This window comes from Sorex araneus, chromosome 11, assembly GCF_027595985.1.
Source record: "Sorex araneus isolate mSorAra2 chromosome 11, mSorAra2.pri, whole genome shotgun sequence".
In the NCBI taxonomy this organism is placed as follows: domain Eukaryota; kingdom Metazoa; phylum Chordata; class Mammalia; order Eulipotyphla; family Soricidae; genus Sorex; species Sorex araneus.
Window position 1 is genome coordinate 6,336,254 of NC_073312.1, and position 22,062 is coordinate 6,358,315.

The following is a 22,062-nucleotide window of genomic DNA, read 5'->3' on the forward strand; positions in this document are numbered from 1 at the left end:
CCGGGCACCGCCAGGAGTGATCCCTGAGTGCCGAGCGCAGGAGCAAACCCTTAGCTTCACCGGTTGTGGCCCTAAAACCAAACCAGCAAAAAAACCAAGAGGCAGGAAGGACAACGGAAACCCAAGGCAGCCCCCGTCGGTCTCCGTGCGGACGACCCCGTTAGCTTCGGGGTTGCCCAGGTACATGGCACACGCCTGTCGCCTGCACCTCTGGGCTGCTCAGCTCTCTTGGAGCACCAGACAGTGCTCAGGGCTGCTGATCCCCGGGCATCTGGGCCAGTGGTTCAGTGGGAGGGCTCGAGTGCCCCTGTCCCGTGGGGCCGGGTGAACTTGGCCACCGGGCAGGGCTTGAGGGTCTCCGGAGCCTCCTCCAGCTGTCCTTGGGTGGGGGTGGTCTCCAGGGCTCTCCCCAGCGGTGCTCCTGAGCTCGGGCAGCGCTGGGGAGCGAAGCCGGCACGGCCTCCTCTGCTGCCAAAATAGAAAGTTTTCCGTGTTGAGATTCTCGCTTCCGCAGCTTGGCAGCTTGTGGCTACCTGCGGGGCATGACAGGGCCGGACACTCGAATCAAAGGCCGGAGATGGTCAGACTAAGTCCAGGAAGATAAAGAGTCCGCTGCTTGTTGAACTGAAGACACAGAGGGGCTGCCCGGACACTGAGATACACTGCACACACCCTGAGCGTTGGAGGTTGAGGTGCCCGCCACACCCCCCACCCCCGGCCCCCGTTCCCTGTGCTTGCAGTGCTGCTGTTTGCTGCCATCTGGTTTCCGGAGTGATTGTGGCTTCCAGGCTGAACCCTTGTTGCAGAGTGAGAGGTGGGATAGGCCAAGGGCCCGGGTGAGAGTTCTCGAGCCTCGTCCCCTGAGTGTAAGGACCTCGGGGCAGTTCTGAGTGCTCGTGAGGCCACTTACAAACCAACGCTTGAACCGAAGACTTTGCTCCTTACCGTCAGTTCATTTCACTGCCAAGGTTGAGCGGCTTTGACGTGGTAGATGGACCCGGCCTCCGGAGGCCCTCGGCAAATGTTGCTTGAGCGGACTGGACTGGCTTCCTAGTTACCTTCCGGATGTTACCTGGTGGTGGGCATGCTCAGTTGAAGCCTTGCCGCTCCTGGTGACGTTATCCCAAATGGAAGTCTTTTCCCAGAAACCAGTCTCAGTGGGGAAGAATATCAAAATAGATCTGAGAATAAAAAAAAGCACTCTAGAATAGGAAACCAAGCCTTATTAGAAATTAAAATAACATTAGAAAACCAAGGGAAATTGCTATCAATTTCTTTGCTGAAGATTTTTCTGCACGGGACTTGGATTAATTAAAGTCTGTGTTCATTCAAAAATCTCACTTTGCAGGGGCCAGAGCGACAGCACAGCGGGTAGGGCGTTTGCCTTGCACGTGGCCGACCCAGGTTCGATCCCCGGCATCCCATATGGTCCCCCAAGCACTGCCAGGAGTAATTCCTGAGTGCAGAGCCAGGAGTAACCCCTGAGCATTGCTGGGTGTGACCCAAAAAGCAAAAAAAAAAAAAAAACCAAAAAACTCACTTTGCAGATTGGTCTTTTACCAAGGAGCGAGGCCTCCGTCACTCCTCAGATATCTCTGAGCTGCATTTCACTTGCAGTTACTTCTCTGCCTTGACGGTTTTCATTCCCCACTAGCTGTGCGTGCCTGTGCTAGAAAATCTGAATGGCGGGCTGGAGCGATAGGACGGCGGGGAGGGCGCTTGCCTTGAAAGCGGCCGGCTCAGGCTTGATCCCCGCCACCCTGTATGGTCCCCAGAGCACTGACAAGAGTGATTCCTGAGTGCAGAGCCAGGGGTGACCCAGAAATAGAACAAACAAACCACGTGTCTGGATGGCGTATCCTGGGCTAGCTTTAGTTTCTTTTTTTTTTTTTGGCTTTTTGGGTCACACCCGGTGATGCACAGGGATTACTCCTGGCTCTGCACTCAGGAATTACCTCTGGCCATGCTCAGGGGACCATATGGGATGCTGGGATTTGAACCCGGGTCGGCCGCGTGCAAGGCAAACGCCCTACCCGCTGTGCTATCTCTCCAGCCCCTAGCTTTAGTTTCTTTGGGGGGAAGGTGTTAGTTTTGTTTGATATTGTCAATTGTTGTGTTCTCAAGAAAAACACCAGTTTGGGTTGTCCTTGGGGGATTTTTCTTGCCCCGAAAGAAGGTTGGGGAAGCAGGTGTCTCAGCGTGAACTGACAGGAGTCAGGCTGTTCGGGCCTCGGGCTTTGCTCAGGCCCTGCCTGGAGCTGAGAAATGGGGGGTTCTGATTTCCTGCGAGGGTTTAGAAAGTCGCTCACTCAGTCTCCATGGGTGTTTGGAGTTTGAAACACAGTGAAGGGTCAAAGTAAACAGCAGAGTAACACCTTCTTTCCTTTCCCCCCCCCTTCCTTGCCTCTGCAGTAAAAAATGCAGAAATAAGTTCCTTCTTTAATTGTACCATGTGTATTCAAAACTTTTCTGTAAAATCTTTCCGCAGTCATTTGTAAAATTCCAGTTTTTGTCATTGCAAACACTTTCAGTTTGAAATCCCATGTGGTGGGGTAAGCAGTTTTGTTCCCTTTGAAACAGGGTAAGCGTTTTTCCTTCCCTTGAAATAATTAAGTTCTGAAGAATCGTGGCATTGGAAATAACGTTATTTTGAGTCATCCTTTGGTTTTTTAGCAAAGTGCTGAAGTATCTTGAATGCACTCTGCTGACTGGATCTCACTGCTCTCTTGTGACCGAGCTCTAACTCGGTGTGACGCAGGAGTGACGGGGAGGAAACACGCTGGGGAAGAGTGGGAAGTTTCAGCTTTGGGTCCTTCTTCCGATTCCCCCAAGTTGGCCTTTCGACCTTGGGCAGGTCCCTTAGCCCTCACTCTCGCTTTCTCGCTTAGGAAGTAAGAGTGTCGCAGATGAAGAGGTCCTCAGCGTTGGATCAGGTCAGGTAGACTCAGGTCCCAGCAAATGGCACTGCCCTCTCCTCTGCCCTCCGAGTCAGCCTGGTTCCTCGGGGGTTTGGCTGCCTTCTGCTCTCCCTGTCTTCCGTTCACATTTTTATCTTCTTTGTTTTCTTGGTTGGGGCCACATCTAGCAGTTCTCAGCTCGCTCTGGCTCAGGACCATAAGGGGTGCCAGGGACGGAGGCCGGGTTGGCGTGTATAAGACATCACCTCGCCCATTGTCCTGTTGCTCCGGACCCACACCTCCGTTTATATAAGTGCTGGGTGTGTACACATGGAGAGAGAGAGAGAATATTTTCATATGGTTGGGCTCATATGTCCCATTTTATGTTTCCATATTCCTAATTTGAAGGAGTGTTCTTACTGTTGTTTAAAAAAAGTGCTCTATTCATATGAATATTTTCTATCGAGTTTATTTTATAATTATGGTTAATTTGGTTCTTTCTCCCCAATTTGGAAGTGAATAGAACTTAATGCTTTCAGTGTTGGTCTTAATTTAACTCAAGCCAGTTAGAATTTTTAAGTTAAGTGCCACTGGGTACTGTTTGTTTATATACCAGCAGAAATTAAGGCAAATTGAAGAGCTTGTTCCATTCTTTTTTTTTTTTTTTTCTTTTTGGGTCACACCTGGCGATGCACAGGGGTTACTCCTGGCTTTGCACTCAGGAATTACCCCTGGTTGTGCTCAGGAGACCATATGGGATGCTGGGATTTGAACCCGGGTCGGCCGCGTGCAAGGCAAACGCCCTACCCGCTGTGCTATCACTCCAGCCCCTTGTTCCATTCTTGTCACTGTCACTGTCCTCCTGTTGCTCATCAATTGGCTCGAGCGGGCACCAGTAACGTCTCCATTGTGAGACTTGTTGTTACTGTTTTTGGCATATCGAAAGACACCACGGGGAGCTTGCCAGGCTCTGCCATGCAGGCGGGATACTCTCGGTAGCTTGTGGGGCTCTCCGAGAGGGGCGGGGGAATCGAACCCAGGTCGGTCACGTGCAAGGCAAATGCCCTACCTGCTGTGCTATCACTCCAGCCCATTCCAGTTCCATTTAAATTTTTTAAATATATTTTTAATTGAATCACCATGAGATGCAGAGTTACAGAGCTGTTCATTCGTGAGATACAGAGTTGCAGAGCTGTTCATTCACGCCTGGGTCTCAGTCATACAGAGTTCCTACACCCATCCCTCCGCCAGCGTCCCCACTATCCCACCCCTCGCCAGTCTGTCTCTATGGAAGATACATTCCTCCTCTCTCTCTTTCTCTCTCTCTTCCCTTCTCTCTCCTCTTCCTCTTCTCTCCTCTCTCATTTTCTCTCTCTCTACTTCTCTCTCTCTCCCTTTCCCTTCGGGCATCGTGGTTTACAGTCCGAGAGGTCATCATGTTTGTTCCTGTACCTGTCTTCAGCATACAGTTTATACCCAAGGCTTCTCTTTCCAACCGTCTTGGTCATGACTGTGGCCCCTTCTCTGTCCCAACTGCCTTCTCCCCTAGCATCTTTAATCCTTTTTAATGTATTTTTGCATGTTATGTTAACTAAGGGTTCAGTTTCATTATTTTATGTGTAACTAGCAAGGTTTTCAAATACTAATTATTTGAAACAATGGCCCTTTTTTATTGTGTACTCTTGACAGATTGTTGAAAATAATTTGAGTTCTGATTTCTCTTCCATTGATCAATATCTGTTTTTATGCTAAACCCATGTTATTATTTCTTTAAATTTTTTATTGTTTTATTATTATTATTATTATTATTATTTTAGCTTTTTGGGTCACACCCAGAGATGCACAAGGGTTACTCCTGGCTCATGCACTCAGGAACTACTCCTGGCGGTGCTGGGGAGACCATATGGGATGCCGGGGATCGAATCCAGGTTGGCCGCGTGCAAGGCAAACGCCCTACCCGCTGTGCTATCACTCGGGCTCCATGTTATTATTATTTTTTTAATTTATTTTTTAATTGAGTCACCGTGAGAACAGTTACAGGGCTTTTAGGATCAAGTCTCAGCCATACTATGCTCAAACACCCATCCTTTCACCAGTGCACATGTTCCACGACCAAGAACCCCAGCATACCCCCCCTCCCACTCCCCCTCTGCCTGTGTGGCAGATGATTTTCACTTTACTCTTGCCTTACTTTGATTACATTCAATTTTCGACAGGAAACTCACTATCATTATTTGGAGTTTTCCCCCCAACAGTCAGACCTGTCGGAATGGCATCATTAGATTGTATGTTTTCTATTGTTGGCAACAAAGAGCGTATGATGTTGCACGGTCGCGAAAGCGTCCACCCGGATTTTCCAGTTCCATTCTTAATGACTAAATATTCTTCATTGACTTAGGGATTCTGATGAAATTGAGGTTTTTAAATTTTGCCCACCATCAAGTACTAAATCACTTGTTTAGTTGTTAAGTACTGTTAACCGTGAACTGGAACAGTAGTGCAATGGGTAGGGCATTTGCCTTGCATGTGGCCGACCTGGGTTTGCTTCCCACCATCCCATATGGTCCCCTTGAGCATCTCGAGATGTGTCCCCCCAAAAAACCAACCAGCCAAGCAAACAAAAATACCAGTAAGTAAACCCACCTGGTGGCCGAAGACCACCAGAACCTAGCTACAGCCATGCTCAAGGCCCCTCTCCACACGTTCGGACGGGCCTCACGTATGAAGGTACCGGCAGAGGAACCCAAGTGTGTGTAATCCCATCAACGGCCAACATCCAGAGAGAGACTTAAAAGCAAGCTCCCAGAAGATATCTTGTAGCCTGCTTCTCCCTCTGGGAGCAACTGGCAAGCTTCTGAGAGTTTCCTGCCCACATGGGACAGCCTTGCAAGCTTCCCATGGTGTATTCATGTGCTAAACCCAGCAACAAGCTGGATCCCATTCCCCTGACCCTGAAAGAGCCCGCAGTGCGACATTGTTGGGAGGGCCAAGTCGAGAGAGACTTCAAAGATCTCAGGGAAAGGACGAATGGAGAGGCTACTGAGCCTGCTCGAGAAATCGACGATTAGCGGGATTTCGTGATCGTAATCGAAACCCATCTTATGGCTATAAAGGTGTCTGTTTTATTGCGCAGAATGTCGACTCTGGGGGCTGTAGGGACCAGTACAGGAAGTAAGGCACCTGCCTTGCGTTCAGCCAGGCAGGGTTTGTCTCCTGCCCCCACATACGCTTCCCCGAGCACTGCGGGGCCGCTCCCGAGTGCCACTGGGGTGTCCCAGCCACTCCCCCTGAAGAAAGAAAGTGGCGTTTTTATATATTCTGTGAAATGGCATATGGAATAATCTCTTTTTTTTACATTTTTCCCCTTTTTTAAAAATTAGGAACGTTCAAACTTAATTGCCTTTGGGTAGAAATGTAGGAGGCGGTTGGGATTAATTACAGTTGAGTTACTGTAGTGGACTGAAAACTGGCTCAGTCTTGTTGCAGAGTTGGCTTTTGTTAATTTAATTTGTAAAGAGGTAATTCAGTGTTTTGAATGTTGTGATTCATAAATTTTACTCATATGATATCAAATGAACTGTAAGATGTTGATAACTTGCCATGCTATCAGATTATTGTACTCCCAATTTGTGTTGTTTTGGAATCTGTTCCTCCCGTTGTTCATCGATTTGCTTGAGTGGGCACCAGTAACGTCTCCATGGTGAGACTTATTACTGTTTTTGGCATATCCAGTACGCCACAGGCAGCTTGCCAGGCTCTGCTATGCGGGCTTTTGGAATCAACAAGGAAAAAAAGAAATTTAGAATTGCAACATTGTTTTGTTTTTGTTTTCTTGTTCTGGGGGCCCCACCCAGCCGTGCTCAGGGCTTACTCCTGGCTCTGTGCTCGCCTCTGGACTCACTCCTGGCCGGGCTCTGCACTCAGGGACCCTTCCTGGTGGGGCTCTGGGCACCGGGCGGGGTGCCAGGGCTGGAACCCGGGCCTGCCGTGTGCAAGGCCAGCGCCCTACCCACTGTCCTATTTCTCCACAAAATACTTTCTCATGGAGGTTTTGGTCACTGCCATTGGCCAAGCCCGCCCGGCCGGTGTGCAGGGACAGCGTGCCCAGCTAGCGTCCGGCCGTCGCCGTCTCCTGGGGGGGAGCAGCGCCCTGCCGGGGTGGCCCTGGGAGGTGGCGGGTCTCTCCCCGCCTCCACAGCCTGGCGTGTCCGTCCCTGGGTCCTTGGCGTGGCCTTTAGAGGTTTGGAACTTAAGATGCATTAACCGGAAACCGTGTCGGCCCTTCCCCGGCCAGCTCCCGCTGTTGGGCGCGGTCGCCACGGGCCAGCAGGTGTCTTGGCCTGGCGACCCCTTCGCTGTAGGACTTCGAATCCCATTTTCCTATGCTTTGTTTTTTTTTCTGTCTGGGGGACACGTGGTAGGTATTGTCTGGGATGGTGTGGCCATGTGGTGGCTGTGTAGTGCCCGTGCCCGGGGCGCCTGCATGCAAGGTGGGTGCTGTAGCCACAAGTTTTTTTGTTTTGTTTTGTTTTTTGCCTTTTTGGGCCACACCTGGCGATGCACAGGGGTTACTCCTGACTTTGCCCTCAGGAATTACTCCTGGCGGTGCTCAGGGGACCATATGGGATGCTGGGAGTCGAACCCGGGTTGGCTGTGTGCAAGGCCAACTCCCTACCCGCTATGCTATCGCTCCAGCCCCAAGGTTTTGTATTTTTAAAGGGAAAACCAGATGCATTTTGATGCTGTTAGTGGTGTAGTGCACCTGTGGATTTTTATTTTATTTTTGTGTTTTGGGGGGGCCACACCCGACGGTGGTCAGGAGTTAGTCCTGGCTCTGCACTCAAGAATTCCTCCTGGTAGTTCTCGAGGGACCATATATGGGACGCTGGGGATCGAACCCGGGTCAGCACGTACAAGCAAAGTGCCCTCCTGTCACAAGTGTTGCTGTTCTATCACTCCGGCCTCACAGACTTTTATCTTTGAAATGAATTCAAGCTTTAATTCAGTGTTTTGTGACTCTACTAAGCAGCAAAACAGTTGCAGGAATAATTTTAAAACACTGTACAAGTTTGATCAGGTACATAAAACGCTTTCCCCCGGGGGCCTCCGTGTGTCATTTGACAAAATTGCAGAGCAAAAATCAGCTTGTGATTTTTTTTTTTAATGCAGAACGAGTGTGACACGGATGGACCCTTCTTCCTTCCTTCCTTCCTTCCTTCCTTCCTTCCTTCCTTCCTTCCTTCCTTCCTTCCTTCCTTCCTTCCTTTCTTCCTTTCTTTCTTTTTCTTTCTTTCTTTCTTTCTTCTTTCTTTCTTTCTTTCTTTCTTTCTTTCTTTCTTTCTTTCTTTCTTTCTTTCTTTCTTTCTTTCTTTCTTTCTTTCTTTTTTGCTTTTTGGGTCACACCCAGCAATGCTCAGGGGTTACTCTTGGCTTTGCACTCAGTAATTGCTCCTGGCAGTGCTTGGGCAACCATATGTGATGCTGGGAATCGAACCCGGCTCGGCTGTGTGCAAGGCAAACGCCCTCCCTGCTGTGCTGTTGCTCCGGCCCCCAGCCCCTCTTTCTGCAACACCGAGGCCGGGTTTTCACGGTATAGCGGGCAGTAGCTGTGTTACAGTTCCTTATCCGCGAGAGTCTGGAGGGTGAAGAATTTCTGAGACGTAACTTCGCTTACTCAGTTCCTTCACGTAGCCCGAACTGTGCAAACAGCAGGCCTGAGAAAAATAAACTTTCCGAGGAAACTGAAGGTAGCTTCTGTGAGCTGCAATCACCTGGCTGTCAAGTGAGCTCCGGTGAAGCTAGAGGTGCCATCGAGAGCCCTGACAGCCGAGAGCGGGTCCCTCCCCGTGGCAGAGTGTCTTCCTGCCAGCTGTCTCTCCCGGCCAGCCGGGGGGTGGGTAGCCCTGTGGTCCTCGGAACCCGTCCTTGCAGGCGCAGTGCGGTTCCTCTGCAGCAAACTGAGGCAGCCAGAGAGTCACGCGGTGGGCGGGAGGCAGGCACAGATGTGGGCATTTCCATGCCAGGGCCCGACTCAGGACGCCTGGACCCACACGCTCCGTTTCTGTCTGCAGCGACAGTTCATTGACTCCGGCTTGTCCCGGAGTCGGAAATCTCTTTCCATCAGTCATCCTGCAAAGGGTGGTCGCTCGGGGCCGGGGAGGCTTTGAAGGGGCCCCTGGGGATGAAATGATTTTATTAGCTGTGTCTGTGTCCTCCCAGGGGCGTTTGGGGATGTTTTCCAGAGCCCACACGATGGCCAGAACTGAAATGCAGAAGCAGAGAGGAAAATCCAGCCGTCTCCTGATAAGCTGAACAGAGGAATTGGCAAAAACCTAACGCCACCATCTTCCTCCCCCCACTTTTCTTTTTTTTTTTTGGCAGGGGGCCTTGGAAAATACTGATTTTTTTTTTTTAAAAAAAACAATTTTTAACACACTGGGTTTATTGTTATTTAAAGTGAATTAGAAAATGTCTGTTTCAAAGGCCTCCGTTTGGAGTTGTAGGGGTAGTAGAGGGCTTGGTGCTGGCCTTGCATGCCTGCAGGCCGGGTTCCATCCCGGGCATCTTGTGGGGTCCCCCGAGCCCTGCCGAGAGTGACCCAGTCGTCTCTCTCCAACCCGTCACTCACATTTCATTTTAAACTTCATTTTTATTCTGTTTTGGTTTTGTGTGTGGTTTTTTTTTTTTTTTTTTTTTTGCTTTTTGGGTCACACCCAGCGATGCTCAGGGGTTACTCCTGGCTCTGCACTCAGGAATTGCTCCTGGCAGTGCTTGGGGGACCATATGGGATGCCGGGGATTGAACCCGGGTCGGCCGCGTGCAAGGCAAATGCCCTACCCGCTGTGCTATCGCTCCGGCCCCTGGTTTTGTGTTTTTGGCCACACCTACCGATTCCCACACCCAGGGGTGACTCCTGGCTCTGAACTCGGGTGACTCCTGGCTTTGCACTCAGGGGGGACTCCTGGTGGGACTGGGGGGCCATCTGGGGTGCCGGGGATGAACCCAGTTTCGCCGCTTGCAAGGCCAGTGCCCTCGCCTCTGTACCGTCTCTCCTGGCCCGCATCGTTCACGTTTGGGTAGGGAACGGGGTGGTAAGAAGAGGACTGCTGCCACATTTCAAGAAACTTAAGCAAAACCCCCAACACCGACCCGAAATGTCTTTCTCCGTTTGACTCGGTCTACTGGCTTGGGTAGCGTGAAGACAGCCCCCCAGGGAGCAGCCTCCTTGCAGGCGACGAGCATGGGGAAAGCATGGATGTCAGCTCTCGAATTCTCAGGTCTTGCCATCACGGTGTTGCTCTGTCCGCTCCCGGATTTTCGGTGCCTCAGGTTTCCCACTGGTGACTGCGCCTGCCGGTTCCTGCCGCAGGGCGGTAGGCAGCCCAGGGCTGGGCACGGCCCCTGACTCTCAGGACCCACAGGGAAACCTGTCGATGGACAAATCAGTCGTGGCTAGACTCCGGACAGACCAGTAAAACGAAAGCAGGTACCGAGAGGGTCTGAGAAGAAGAGCAGGATGGAGAAGGGCAGGTGTGAAGGGGGAGGTGGGTGAAATACTCGGTGCTGGTACACGCAGGACTCAGACATATTTAGGGCAAGCAGGACAGACTGGCTGTTCATCACGATTAGGCTCGTGGAGTCCATCCTTCCCGAGTCTGTATTTGGCAAATACGTTTTCCGAACTTAGGAGTGGACATTAGATATAATTTGTCCTAGAATGATGCTCTAGATTGAAATCGTTAGAAGAACGTAGACTAGTCCCACAGTCACTCAGTTTGCTTTTGACTTGAAGGTCTTGTGCCCTCTGACCTGCTGCCCACCTTGCATGTCACCCATGGTCCTTCTCGTCCCCGTGGTCGTGCTCTGCCCCGTGGGACCGCCCTTCCCTTGCAGCAGGTTGGGCCTCGGAAAGGTGTCATTCAGAGAAGCCTGTGGAGTGCCCTGCTTTCTCCAGAGGCCGTTAGTCTCAGGTCTTCAGTGTAGACCGCCAGGAGTTAATTTCCAGGCCTCCTGTGGGTTACCTCGTGGCCCCCTGTTCTTCTGAAACAGTAGGTGTTCGTAGTGAAACAGTGCTGACTTCCTCCAGAGTATTCCTGACGCGAGTGTGAGCGCTTGCACTGGAGTTTGACGTGTTCTTTCATATAGACGGGGGAAGCGCTTACGTGTGAAGGTCAAATACCTGAGCTTTAGAAATCACCTCAGCCCTGTGCTACCCGTCTCAGCCTCCGGTCCCCTGCACCGGGACGTTTCTCCCCTTTCAGTTCTGGGTCTGTCTAAATTTTGAGAGGAGGTGGGTGCAGGGGCCCTGGGACACCGGGTGTGTGAGGAGGTGGGCGCGGGGGCCCTGGGACACTGGGTCTGTGAGGAGGTGGGTGCAGGGGCCCCGGGACACTGGGTCTGTGAGGAGGTGGGCGCGGGGGGCCCCGGGACACTGGGTCTGTGAGGAGGTGGGCGCGGGGGCCCTGGGACACCGGGCCTGTGAGGAGGTGGGCGAGGGGGCCCTGGGACACTGGGCCTGTGAGGAGGAGGGCGAAGGGGGCCCTGGGACACCGGGCCTGTGAGGAGGTGGGCGAGGGGGCCCTGGGACCCCGGGTGTGTGAGGAGGTGGGCGCGGGGCTCCGGGAACCAGGTCTGTGAGGAGGTGGGCACGGGGGCCCTGGGGCTCGGGGTCTGTGAGGAGGCGGGCGTGGGGCCCCAGGACACCGGGTGTGTGAGGAGGTGGGTGCGGGGCCCTGGGACACTGTGTCTGTGAGGAGGTGGGTGCGGGGGCCCTGGGACACTGTATCTGTGAGGAGGAGGGCAAGGGGCCCTGGGATACCGGGACTGTGAGGAGGTGGGCGCGGGGGCCCTGGGACACCGGGTGTGTGAGGAGGTGGGTGCGGGGGCCCCGGGACACTGTGTCTGTGAGGAGGTGGGCGAGGGGGCCCTGGGACACTGTGTCTGTGAGGAGGTGGGTGCGGGGCCCTGGGACACTGTATCTGTGAGGAGGAGGGCAAGGGGCCCCGGGACACCGGGTCTGTGAGGAGGTGGGCCCGGGGGCCTGGCTCGAGGGGAGGTCAGGGTCTCTCCTCCAGCCCGCTCCTTTCCTTACTCAGCTTTGCTATGGGACAGAAAAATACAATTGAATATTTACTTTTTCCCCCACAAAACTGACTTCTTTACTGGCAGATTTTAAACCCGCCTGACAGGTGCCGAGGTGGATTTCTTTTTCACTCCTGTGGGCTGGAAGTTGGACTCGTGGCCCGTGTCGCCGACTGGCCGGGGCTGCCTCTAATCGGAAGGCGGCAGAGGGTGGGGAGCCGTGGTGGCCCCGGAGAGAACGGTGGCCCACGGGCCTTTGCATGTGCTGCCCGCAGGCCGAGAAGCCCCCGTTCGGGCCCGAGTGCGGCTTCGGCTCCTTTCACCAGCAGTACTGGCTGGACGGCAAGATCATCGCGGTGGGCGTCGTGGACATCCTGCCCCGCTGCGTCTCCTCCGTGTACCTGTACTACGACCCCGACTACTCCTTCCTGTCCCTGGGGATCTACTCTGCACTACGGTAGGACCCCAGCTCGCGCCCCACCCCCACCCCTGCCCCACTTCATTGCAGGTCACGGCTGCAGGAGCCCCACGGGTGTGGGGTATGTGGACAGGCCCGGGGAGCCCGGGTGGCCGGCTGCTGGCCTCTGACTATCACAGGGGGATTCCTCTCTACGGTCACGGCAGCAGTGTGCACGAGGTCGCACAGGCGTTTCTAGGCACATTATCCCAGTGGTACAATAAAGGCAGTCTTCACCATGGAAATATTTTTATTCCTGCTGCTTATTTTTATTTATTTATTTATTTATTTATTTTTGCTTTTTGGGTCACACCCGGCGATGCACAGGGGTCATTCCTGGCTCTGCACTCAGGAATTTCCCCTGGCGGTGCTCAGGGGACCATATGGGATGCTGGGAATCGAACCCCGGTTGGCCCTGTGCAAGGCAAACGCCCTACCCGCTGTGCTATCGCTCCAGCCCCTATTCCTGCTGCTTATCAATCATACTTATTAGGTGGAAGAAGAAAAGAGGATTGAGTCGTATTTATCTCTTCAAGAAATTCTTTTTGGGAGCTGGAGCGAGTGCACAGCGGGGAGGGCGTTTGCCTTGCACGCGGTGGACCCAGGTTTGATTCCCAGCATCCCTTATGGTCCCCTGAGCACAGCCAGGGGTAAGTCCCGAGTGCAAAGCCAGGAGTAACCCCTGTGCATCGGCGGGTGTGACCCAAACACAAACTAACAAACAAAAAGAGAAATTATTTTTGGTTTTGGGTCATAGCTGGTGCTCGGGGGTCACTCCTGGCGGAACATGGGGATGTACGAGATGCTGCGGGTGGAGCCTGCTCTGTGAGCTGAGTGCTTATCCCTGCGCTGTCTCTCACCCCATCCTCGAGAAACTGTTTTCTTGGGGCTGGAGAAATAGCACAGTGGGGAGGGCATTTGCCTTGCATGTGGCCCGACCCGGGTTCGATTCCCAGCATCCCATAGGGTCCCCTGAGCACCGCCAGGGGTGATTCCTGAGTGCAGAGCCAGGAGTGACCCCTGAGCATCCCCAGGTGTGACCCAAAAAGCAAAAAAAAAAAAAAAAAAAAAAAAGAAAGAAACTGTTTTCTTGGGCCGGAGAGATAGTCCAGGAGGAAGGCACTTGTCTCGCATGCAGCTGCCTTGGCTTGGCCCCTGGTACCACACACTCTGCCCCTTGGGTTTGGGCCCCGGTACCTCATACCCTGATCCTTTGGTTTGACCCCTTGGACCCTCAGCACTGCCAAGAGTGATCCCTAGGCAAAACCAGGAGTAAGTTCTAACCCCAAAGCAAAAATAAAACAAAAATATTTTCCTTTAAACTCTTTATCTCCTTATATTTATCACTCTAACTTTTTTTTTTTTACATCTGTGTCTGGCAATCATATTTTATATCATGCTGCTGTTCATTTTGAAAGTTCTTTTTTTAAAATTATGTGATTTTCCCCCTCCCCCCTTTATGCTAAGTGTAGAGAGTTAAAGTGAAAAACGGTACAAAATATCACCTTAAAAATAAATTTCTTGGGGCTGGAGCGATAGCACAGCGGGTAGGGCGTTTGCCTTGCTCGCAGCCAACCCAGGTTCGAATCCCAGCATCCCATATGGTCCCCTGAGCACCGCCAGGAGTAATTCCTGAGTGCAGAGCCAGGAGTAACCCCTATGCATTGCCGGGTGTGACCCAAAAAAGCAAATAAATAAATAAATAAATAAAAATTTCTTGGGGCCAGAGCAATAGCACAGCAGGTAGGGCGTTAGCCTTGCACGTGGCCAACCTGGGTTGGATTCCCGGCATCCCATAGGGTTCCCCAACACCGCCAGGAGTAATTCCTGAGTGCAGAGCCAGGAGTAATCCCTGAGCATTGCCGGGTGTGACTCCAAAAGCAAACAAGCAAAACATAATAAAAAAGTTTCTCTCTCGAATTCATGCATCCATCATTACTTGAAAAAAAATAAAGAGAGAAAAACATTCAAGAAACAAACAAACAAAATAAACAGCTTTTCTCATACTTTAGCAATGTGCTGATGTTTTGGTTTAAACTCTCCAATACAGCCATTCATTCACTTGGGCAAGTAGGATGAAGTTCTGTGCCCAGATTTATCCGGATACAAATTAAAAGCTCCTCAAGCATAAACTTTGCTGACAGCTTTTTTGTTTAAGTAATCCTTCCTAGGCCAACAAATAGAGGCGAAGTGGTGAGATTGAGCTGTTTTTCCTCCCTCTGTGTACTTTTAGGGAAAATCAATATTAAAACAGCACCCAGATATAGGAACGTTTCATTTGCCATGTCCAGTCAAAAAGTGTTTGCATGTAAACAAGTGATCTTAATAAGTTATTTTTTTCTGAAATATATTGGCTTTTTAGTTCTTCAGAATTTGCTGTATTGCTTTTTAAACTCATAAATTCAATCTCTAAGAACTCTGAGGGGTAATGAATATTCACAGAATCGTCTAATTAAATTTGTTTAATTTCATTATGACTGATTTTTTTCTTTTTAGATCAACTCCTCTGGTCCACAAACTCAATCTACTGCATTTACTCAATTTGCTGGTTTGTTTTTTTTTTTTTGGTGTCTCTGTAGTAAGATTTATCTTATGATGGTTTAAAAACTGTTTATCCTTCAAGATTGGATTTTTGGATAGCTTAGCATCAAAATTTGTCAACTATTTCGTAAAACTACTTCGTCCTTTAAACCCTGAAATTGAAATTAACTATCATCATTTTTTTTCTTTTGGCAGAGAAATTGCTTTTACTAGGCAACTTCATGAGACAAGTTCGTGTCAGCTCAACTATTATTACATGGGTTTCTACATTCATTCATGTCCCAAGATGAGATATAAGGTAAAGTTGATTTTTCACGCATGTCTACAGTTGATTCACAAGATGAAATTAGTGCTTTCACAGTTTCTTCTCATATGAATTTAACTTGTGGATTTCTCAGGTAAATAATAGATGCTCATTTTTTGTGTGTGTGTCAAACTCTGCCTGTAACCTAGCTTACTCACTGCCTAGGACACGGGCCCGTGCTTTATAGGTTAATCTGTAGAAGCTGCTTGTGTCCATCCGCCCCCCCCCCTCGGAAACTCTGGGACTTCAGCGGGACCCTGCTCACGGGGGCAGCGCACCACGCTAGTAATCTGCCCTCACAGTTGTAGCTTTGTTCCCTCTGGACCCAACCCCAGGAAAGGTGGAGTGCAGTATGAGCAGGAGGATACTCCCGACGGTGAGGATCTGTAGGCCTGGGGAGTCCTTGTGACGGACCGTGGAGCCGTAGGACACTGGTCTCCGTCACAGTCTCTCTGCCCTGCCCCGCCCCTGCTGTCAGCTCTGAGGGGCAGGCACTGGAGACATGCATCCCGGGGGCAGACCGGGGCTGTCCAGCCTGCAGCCGGGGCGGGGCACTGGTCCGCTACGTGTCCTCGGAGGCTGTGGGACTTGCTGTGCTTTAGATCACGAAAGGGTTTGGCTGAAAGTGTGGAGACACTTGCCAGGCCGGAGAGAACAGGGTCGGCAGGGCCCGCGCCCCGCCTGTGTGCGGGGAAGAAAGGGGAGCCACTCGGCCGTCTCCCGGGACTTGGGGGAGCGAGAGGATCGGTACATTCATCTCTGTAAATGATCATTTTTTTTGTTTTTGTTTTTGGGTCTCACCCGGCAATGCACAGGGGTCACTCCTGGCTCATGCACTCAGGAATCACCACCCCTGGCGGTGCTCAGGGGACCATATGGGATGCTGGGATTTGAACCTGGGTCGGCCGCGTGCAAGGCAAATGCCCTCCCCGCTGTGCTATCGCTCCAGCCCCAATGATCATTCTTTAAAGTTAGGGGACTTTCCAGAACAAGCCTAGTTGAAAAGTGTCATTGAAGCCCCGTTGCTCTGCCACCCAGACTCAGCAATTATAAGAACATTTTATTTCACCCATTTCTCCACCCTCTGCTCCCGCACTCTGTCCGCTTTGGAACTACTTAGGGGCAAATCCAGGGTTTTGCTTCATCTGTCAGTGTTTTAGCACATATTTGAAAAAAACAAAACAAAACAACAACAGTACTTGGGAACCACAATGGCCTAGTTACAATTCCGAATGTCCCAGATTGAGCCAGTGTTCAGGTTTCCTTAATCATTGCTTAATCCCAGTGTTGTTTTAATTTGGGGGTGGGGGGGTTCACGTAGCTGGAGTGCTTAGTCACTACTCCTGGTCCTCGGTTGTTGCCAGGATCTGGGACTGTGTGGTGCAGGGACCTGAGCCTGGGCCTCCTGCAGGCAAAGCTCGTGTCCAGCCCTTGGCATGCTGCCCCCAGCCCCCGTCAGACCTTCTGATAGCCTGTTCGAAGACTCAGAAGCCAAGTCGGGCCCGTCCATTGTATTTGCTGGATGAAATACAGCAACTCTCTCGAATCTTTTTGATCTATGAATTTCCCCTTCGTTTGTTCTTTTGGGGATTAAATACAGGAATGAAGACGCATGCTTCCAGGGCGTCAGGCTGAGTTCCGATTGGGCGGGAGAGGATGATTCTTTACGAGAGGTGAATGAATTCTTAAAGTTGAACTGGGTCTGAGTCGGGGGCCCCAGGGGGCCTTGCTGATAGCCAGACATCTGCCGGCACTCGGAGTTTCTCTTCAGAACTCATATTTACGTGTGCCTTGAAGATAATCGCTACTCTGTGGGCAGTTTTCTGCCAAAGTCACCTTGGTGCCTGAAGATTCTTTTCCTTAGGCCTAAACGTGAGTCTTCCAGGCGGGAGGGGGGATGCGAGCGCACTTCGGGCTTCTAAACAATACTCGACGGGCATGTCTCTAGAGTTCCCTCTTTCCAGGCCACTCTCACGGGACCCACTCTAAATTATTAGTTCCAGGTGAAAAAAGTCAAGAACTCAGGGTAGCGTAGTACAGTTTCAGGACTCCGACACAAGCCTGGCCACCTTGTGTATTCATTTTCCTGTGGGTTCCTGACCCATTCTGGATAGAAATATTGGTAGGCCAGATGTGGGGACTTAGAGAAAATTCCCTCTTACTACCCCCCGCATTTCCCGGCCGTGGGCCACAGATTCCTTCGATAATCTGCGCCAGGGCCGGGCCTGCCCACCCTGGCCTCGTAGCGTTCGCCACGCTGAGTCGTCACGCGTGCCGGCCGCCTCACACTGTGCTCAGGAGACGATTCCTAGGCGGTCATTGAGTTCGTGGGCAGAAGCACGAGTGCCGCGGGCCAGGAAGTGTGCAGAAAGCCATCAGCCCCTTTGCTTGGACAGGGGCTGAGTGTGCCCGGGACAGCGGCCGCCTTGGCAGGAGGCTGTGGCTCGGGGACAGCCCTCCTCACGGCGCCTCTGCCCGTCGTGAGTATTGCCGGGCCCCCTGGGCGCTGGCGGAGGCCTTGCAAGGCACTGGAGGGTGGAATAGTCTGGAGAGACACTGGCCTCTTCTCCTCGGCGAAGTAGGAGTGATTAGAAATAATCACTGTGGGGCCAGAGCCATAGTACAGCGGGGACCAGGTAGGGCACCTGCCAGGTGTGACCCCGGCATCGTGCAGGGTCCCCCGAGCACCGCCAGGAGGAGTTCCTGAGTACAGAACCCGGAGTAAGCCCTGGGCGTTGCTGGGTGTGACGCCCCAACTGACTGTCCCTCCCCCGCCCCCCTGAAAAAAAAAAGATAAAGAAGGAAGAAGAGGAGAGGCAAGGAGGACGAAGAGGAAGGAAGCAGTGCGTGCTTGTCCCCCTTCCTGGGCCGGTCGGGAAGCCCTCAGACAGGCGCTGCTTTGTGGGAAGGTTCTGGTCCGTTCCCTGGCACGTGACCCCCAGGCTTTGCGACGGCTTTGCTGGTGCCGTTGCCTAGTTGTCACTGGGAAGAAGGGCTGTGTTAGTGGCCGCCACTCCTGCTTCTCCGTGGCAGTGCCCCTAGCTGGGGACCTCCTTTCGCTTGGAGCAGCGTGACCCCGAACCTGTCCCACGCCGTGCCTCTGCCAGCTCTGGCCTTACCCATTCAGGGCCCGACAATCTCTGGGGTTTGCGGGTGGAATCAAAGGGCCCCTTTGCTCCACTGAAATGAGAATTTGCTGATTTGTCTGAGGACCTCGAGCCGCCCGCCATGTTCACGGCGGCCTCACGGCCCTGGCCAGCTCTCTGCGGGCCCATCACCCAGACCGCAGCTGGGAGCGCTCGCCAGGGATGTGGCAGGACGGCATGCCTCTCATGGGGCCTGCTTCGGTGCCGTCTGAAAGCTGAGACTGGCATGTGTGTCCTGGAGGCCAGAGATGGGCAGTGTGGAGCCCCTCCGGGCCCGATGGGCCAGTTGGTGTGTCTGCAGAGTTACGAATCAGCAGGTTGCTGGGTTCGGGGGTGTGGGCGCAGCACACAGCCCTGGGTTGTCCTTGGCATGAGGGAAGCGGGCGGGGACCGAGTGGGCGGCAAGAAAGGCGCTGTTACACGGAAGCGGCCGGGCAGTGGCGGGCACCCGGGCAGCCGAAGCCAGCAGTAAAGCTAGTGTTTCCGAGTGGGAATTTCTCCCGGGCCAGTTGGGAAAATCTGTATTCTTTCCGGACACCATCCCCCCGGCCAGAGCGAAGCACTGCGGGGAGGGCATGTGCCCGGCAGGTGGCCAACCTGGGTTTGATCTTCTCACCCCATACGGGCCCCCGGGCTCGCCACCAGGGTGATCTCTGAGCACAGAGCCAGGAGTCAGCCCTGAGCACCGCCGGTGTGGCCCCCAAACCAAAAGAAAACAGAAACAACCCTCCCTGCCCCCCCCCCCCAACTTGCCTCCTGGATTCCGAGGAGAGGTGCAGGACGGGAAACGAGGGGAAGGTACTACGTTACTTTCTTCCGTGCTGTAAGAGGCGAAGCTGAGTGGTCAGCTGGTTCGGAGGGACTGGGCGGTTGGAGAGGACAGCAGTGTGAAGGGACGGTCATCCGCTGGCAGCAGCGTCCATGGCAAATCAACAGTGACGTCAAGGTTAAAAATAGTGATGTTTCACGCTTAGCATTTGAGCGGTGTCACGAGCTTCAGAAGCAAAACAGGTTCACAAATTAGTCATTTCGGCCGTGGTTCTGTGTAGTACTGCTGTCACGCTAAGATCCAGATGCTACCTCATGATATTTGCTGGCATTCTGCAGGAGACACTAATACATTAGGACTCACATGCTTGTATGCCCTACAGGTCAAAGTGCTTTGTCAGTCCTGCTCAACTTTCTGTTGCTTTTTCACCCAAATCTGAGATATCAACATTAACGAGTCAAGACTATAAAGACTCCTTGGAAGTGTTTCACAGTAACATTTTGGGAATCCCGGTTTCTCCTTTCCAAATTCTGAAAATCCGTATGATTTAAGGGCTCTGGAAGTACTTTTGAAACCTATCAAAGTAGGACTTAGCACCAGAGCCGAAGTTCAGTGGGGAGGGCATTTGCCTTGCACGTGGCCGACCCGGGTTCAATTCCTCCACCCCTCTTGGAGAGCCCGGCAAGCTAGCGAGAGTATCCCGCCTGCACAGCAGAGCCTGGCACGCTACCTGTGGCCTATTCGATAGGCCAAAAACAGTAACAACAAGTCTCACAATGGAGACGGTACTGGTGCCCACTCGAGCAAATTGATGAACAATGGGACAACAGTGCTACAGTGCAGTGCTATAAGGATATTTAATTATATTTGAGCAAAGAAGAATCTTCATTGTGGAGGGATAGCGTAATTGTTTATAAAAACGGGACTTTCCCGTCAGAAATATGCTTCTCTTCAGAGTTGTAAGTCGAAGTCACTCCAGGCACGAAAGCTTTTCATTGCAAGTAAAGGTCTAGGACTGGAGACCAACAAAAGCATCTCAAAGGAAATGAACTGCATATTGTAAAATCCCTCGTTTTCCAGGCCAGTAAGGGTAAATTAGGACTGGGCAGGGGGCGCAGAGGTAGACCGTAGCCTTGCGTATGTGAGACCTAGAGTTTGATCCCTGGCACCAAAAAAGAAAAAACAGACCAAAAGGAAACCCCCAAACAAAGGGGGGTGGGGGGAGCTCGCTCCTCTTAGCATGTGCGTGCACAGTGCTCTGTTCACTAGGGCACCTGCTGTTTCTCACACCCTGGGGCTTTGATTTTTGGCGGGGGTACGGCTGGCAGTGCTCAGGGCTGACTCCTGTCTCTGTGCTCAGGGATCCCACCCGGCGGGGCTCTCAGGACCGTGCAGGGTGCTGGGGATTGGACCCAGATGGGCCAAGTGTGCGGCGAGCGCCCTCCCCTCTGTGCGTCTCTCGGGCCCCGGCTGACGGGGGAGGGGCTGTTGCAGCTGCTTGTCCCCAGCGGCCCTGTGGCCGGGTCTCAGACACGGTGATGTCGGTGTGACCTGGCCGGCTGGGGGGGTCTGTGGCTGAGAGAGGAGGTCCGGCCTGGGAGACTCTCCCGAGAGCTGCTGGATGGAGGCGTCAGGAAGTGGCCTTGGCGCGTGGTGCTGGCACTGCCCCCGTGAACTGCTCAGTGACCATGGTGTCGGGCCTCTGGCCTTGCTGCCGCTGGCCCCGGGGGCTGCGGAGGTGGACGCAAACGTGGTTCCCACCTTCCAGGAGCCTCTCCTTGGTGGCGGTCCCCTGCTTGCAGTGGGAGCAGGGTCCCCCCGCCGGCGGCCGTCCTCTGAGGGGGTCTCCTTGCACGCGTCCTCTCCCGGCTCCCGGTGGGGGTTGCCCGTCCAGGCGTCCTGGCCCCGGCGGTCGTGGCAAAACACACGGAACAGGTCACCACCTCTCCTGGCTTCAGGTGGGCGCTCGCACGTGGCGTGCCACCAGCGTCCGTCTCCAGGAAACTCGGTTCCCCAAGGCCCGGGACTCCCCACTCCCTCGCAGCCCCTGTCGTTTGTTTTTCCTCTGTGGATTTTTATTTATTTTTTATTTTTACTTTTTGGGTCACACCCAGCGATGCTCAGGGGTTACTCCTGGCTCTGCACTCAGGAATCACCCCTGGCGGTGCTCAGGGGACCCTATGGGATGCTGGGATTTGAACCCGGGTCGGCCGTGTGCAAGGCAAACGCCCTCCCCGCTGTGCTATCGCTCCAGCCCCCTCCTCTGTGGATTTTTGTCTCTATGAATCTGACCCCTCTGAGTGTCGTCATACGGATTTGTCTTTTTTTTTTTGGGCGGTGGGTGTGGTCACAAGGGCGAACACCAGCATTGTTCAAGGGTGACTCCTGGCTCTGCACTCAGGAATCACTCCTGGCGGGCTCAGGTCCTGTGGGATGCTGGGGGTCGAACCTGGGTTGGCTGTGTGCACAGCAAGTGCCTCCCCGCTGCATGTCGCTCCGGGTGCCCTCGGATTTGTGTTTCTGGACTCTCTTATTTCCCTTACCGAGAAGTCATCCCGTTGCCCGCTGTTGTAGCAGGTGTAAGGACTTCATTCCCGCGTAAGCCTGAAGTTAGTTCTGCTGTGTTCCGACTGCGTTTGTTTCTCCATCACGTCTTGGAGCGGAACGGGGCTGCTTCCTCCTTCGACGGGCTGCGGTGGGTGCGATGTCTGTGAGAACGGGTGTTCGGGTTCCTGCCCTCGGTTCTTTTGTTGTCTGGGAGTGGCATTACTGGGCGATCTTAGGTGATTCCGGTGTGACTCTGAAAGCATCTGCCGTGCTGTTTCCTGTTGCCGCTGACCATCTTACATTCCCACCAGCGTTGGGGC

The 22,062-nt window shown here is 52.9% G+C and overlaps 1 protein-coding gene across 3 annotated transcripts in view; it reads left to right on the forward strand.

Moving 5' to 3' along the window:
- The window catches only part of ATE1 (arginyltransferase 1), a 103,835-nt gene that overhangs the window by 30,416 nt on the left and 51,357 nt on the right, over nt 1-22,062 (forward strand). For all 3 annotated transcript variants that reach the window (XM_055119010.1, XM_055119009.1, XM_055119008.1), the window contains exons 9-10: nt 12,254-12,435; nt 15,172-15,274. In XM_055119010.1, coding sequence (XP_054974985.1) covers nt 12,254-12,435; nt 15,172-15,274 — 285 coding nt within the window. The remainder of the gene's footprint in view (nt 1-12,253; nt 12,436-15,171; nt 15,275-22,062) is intronic.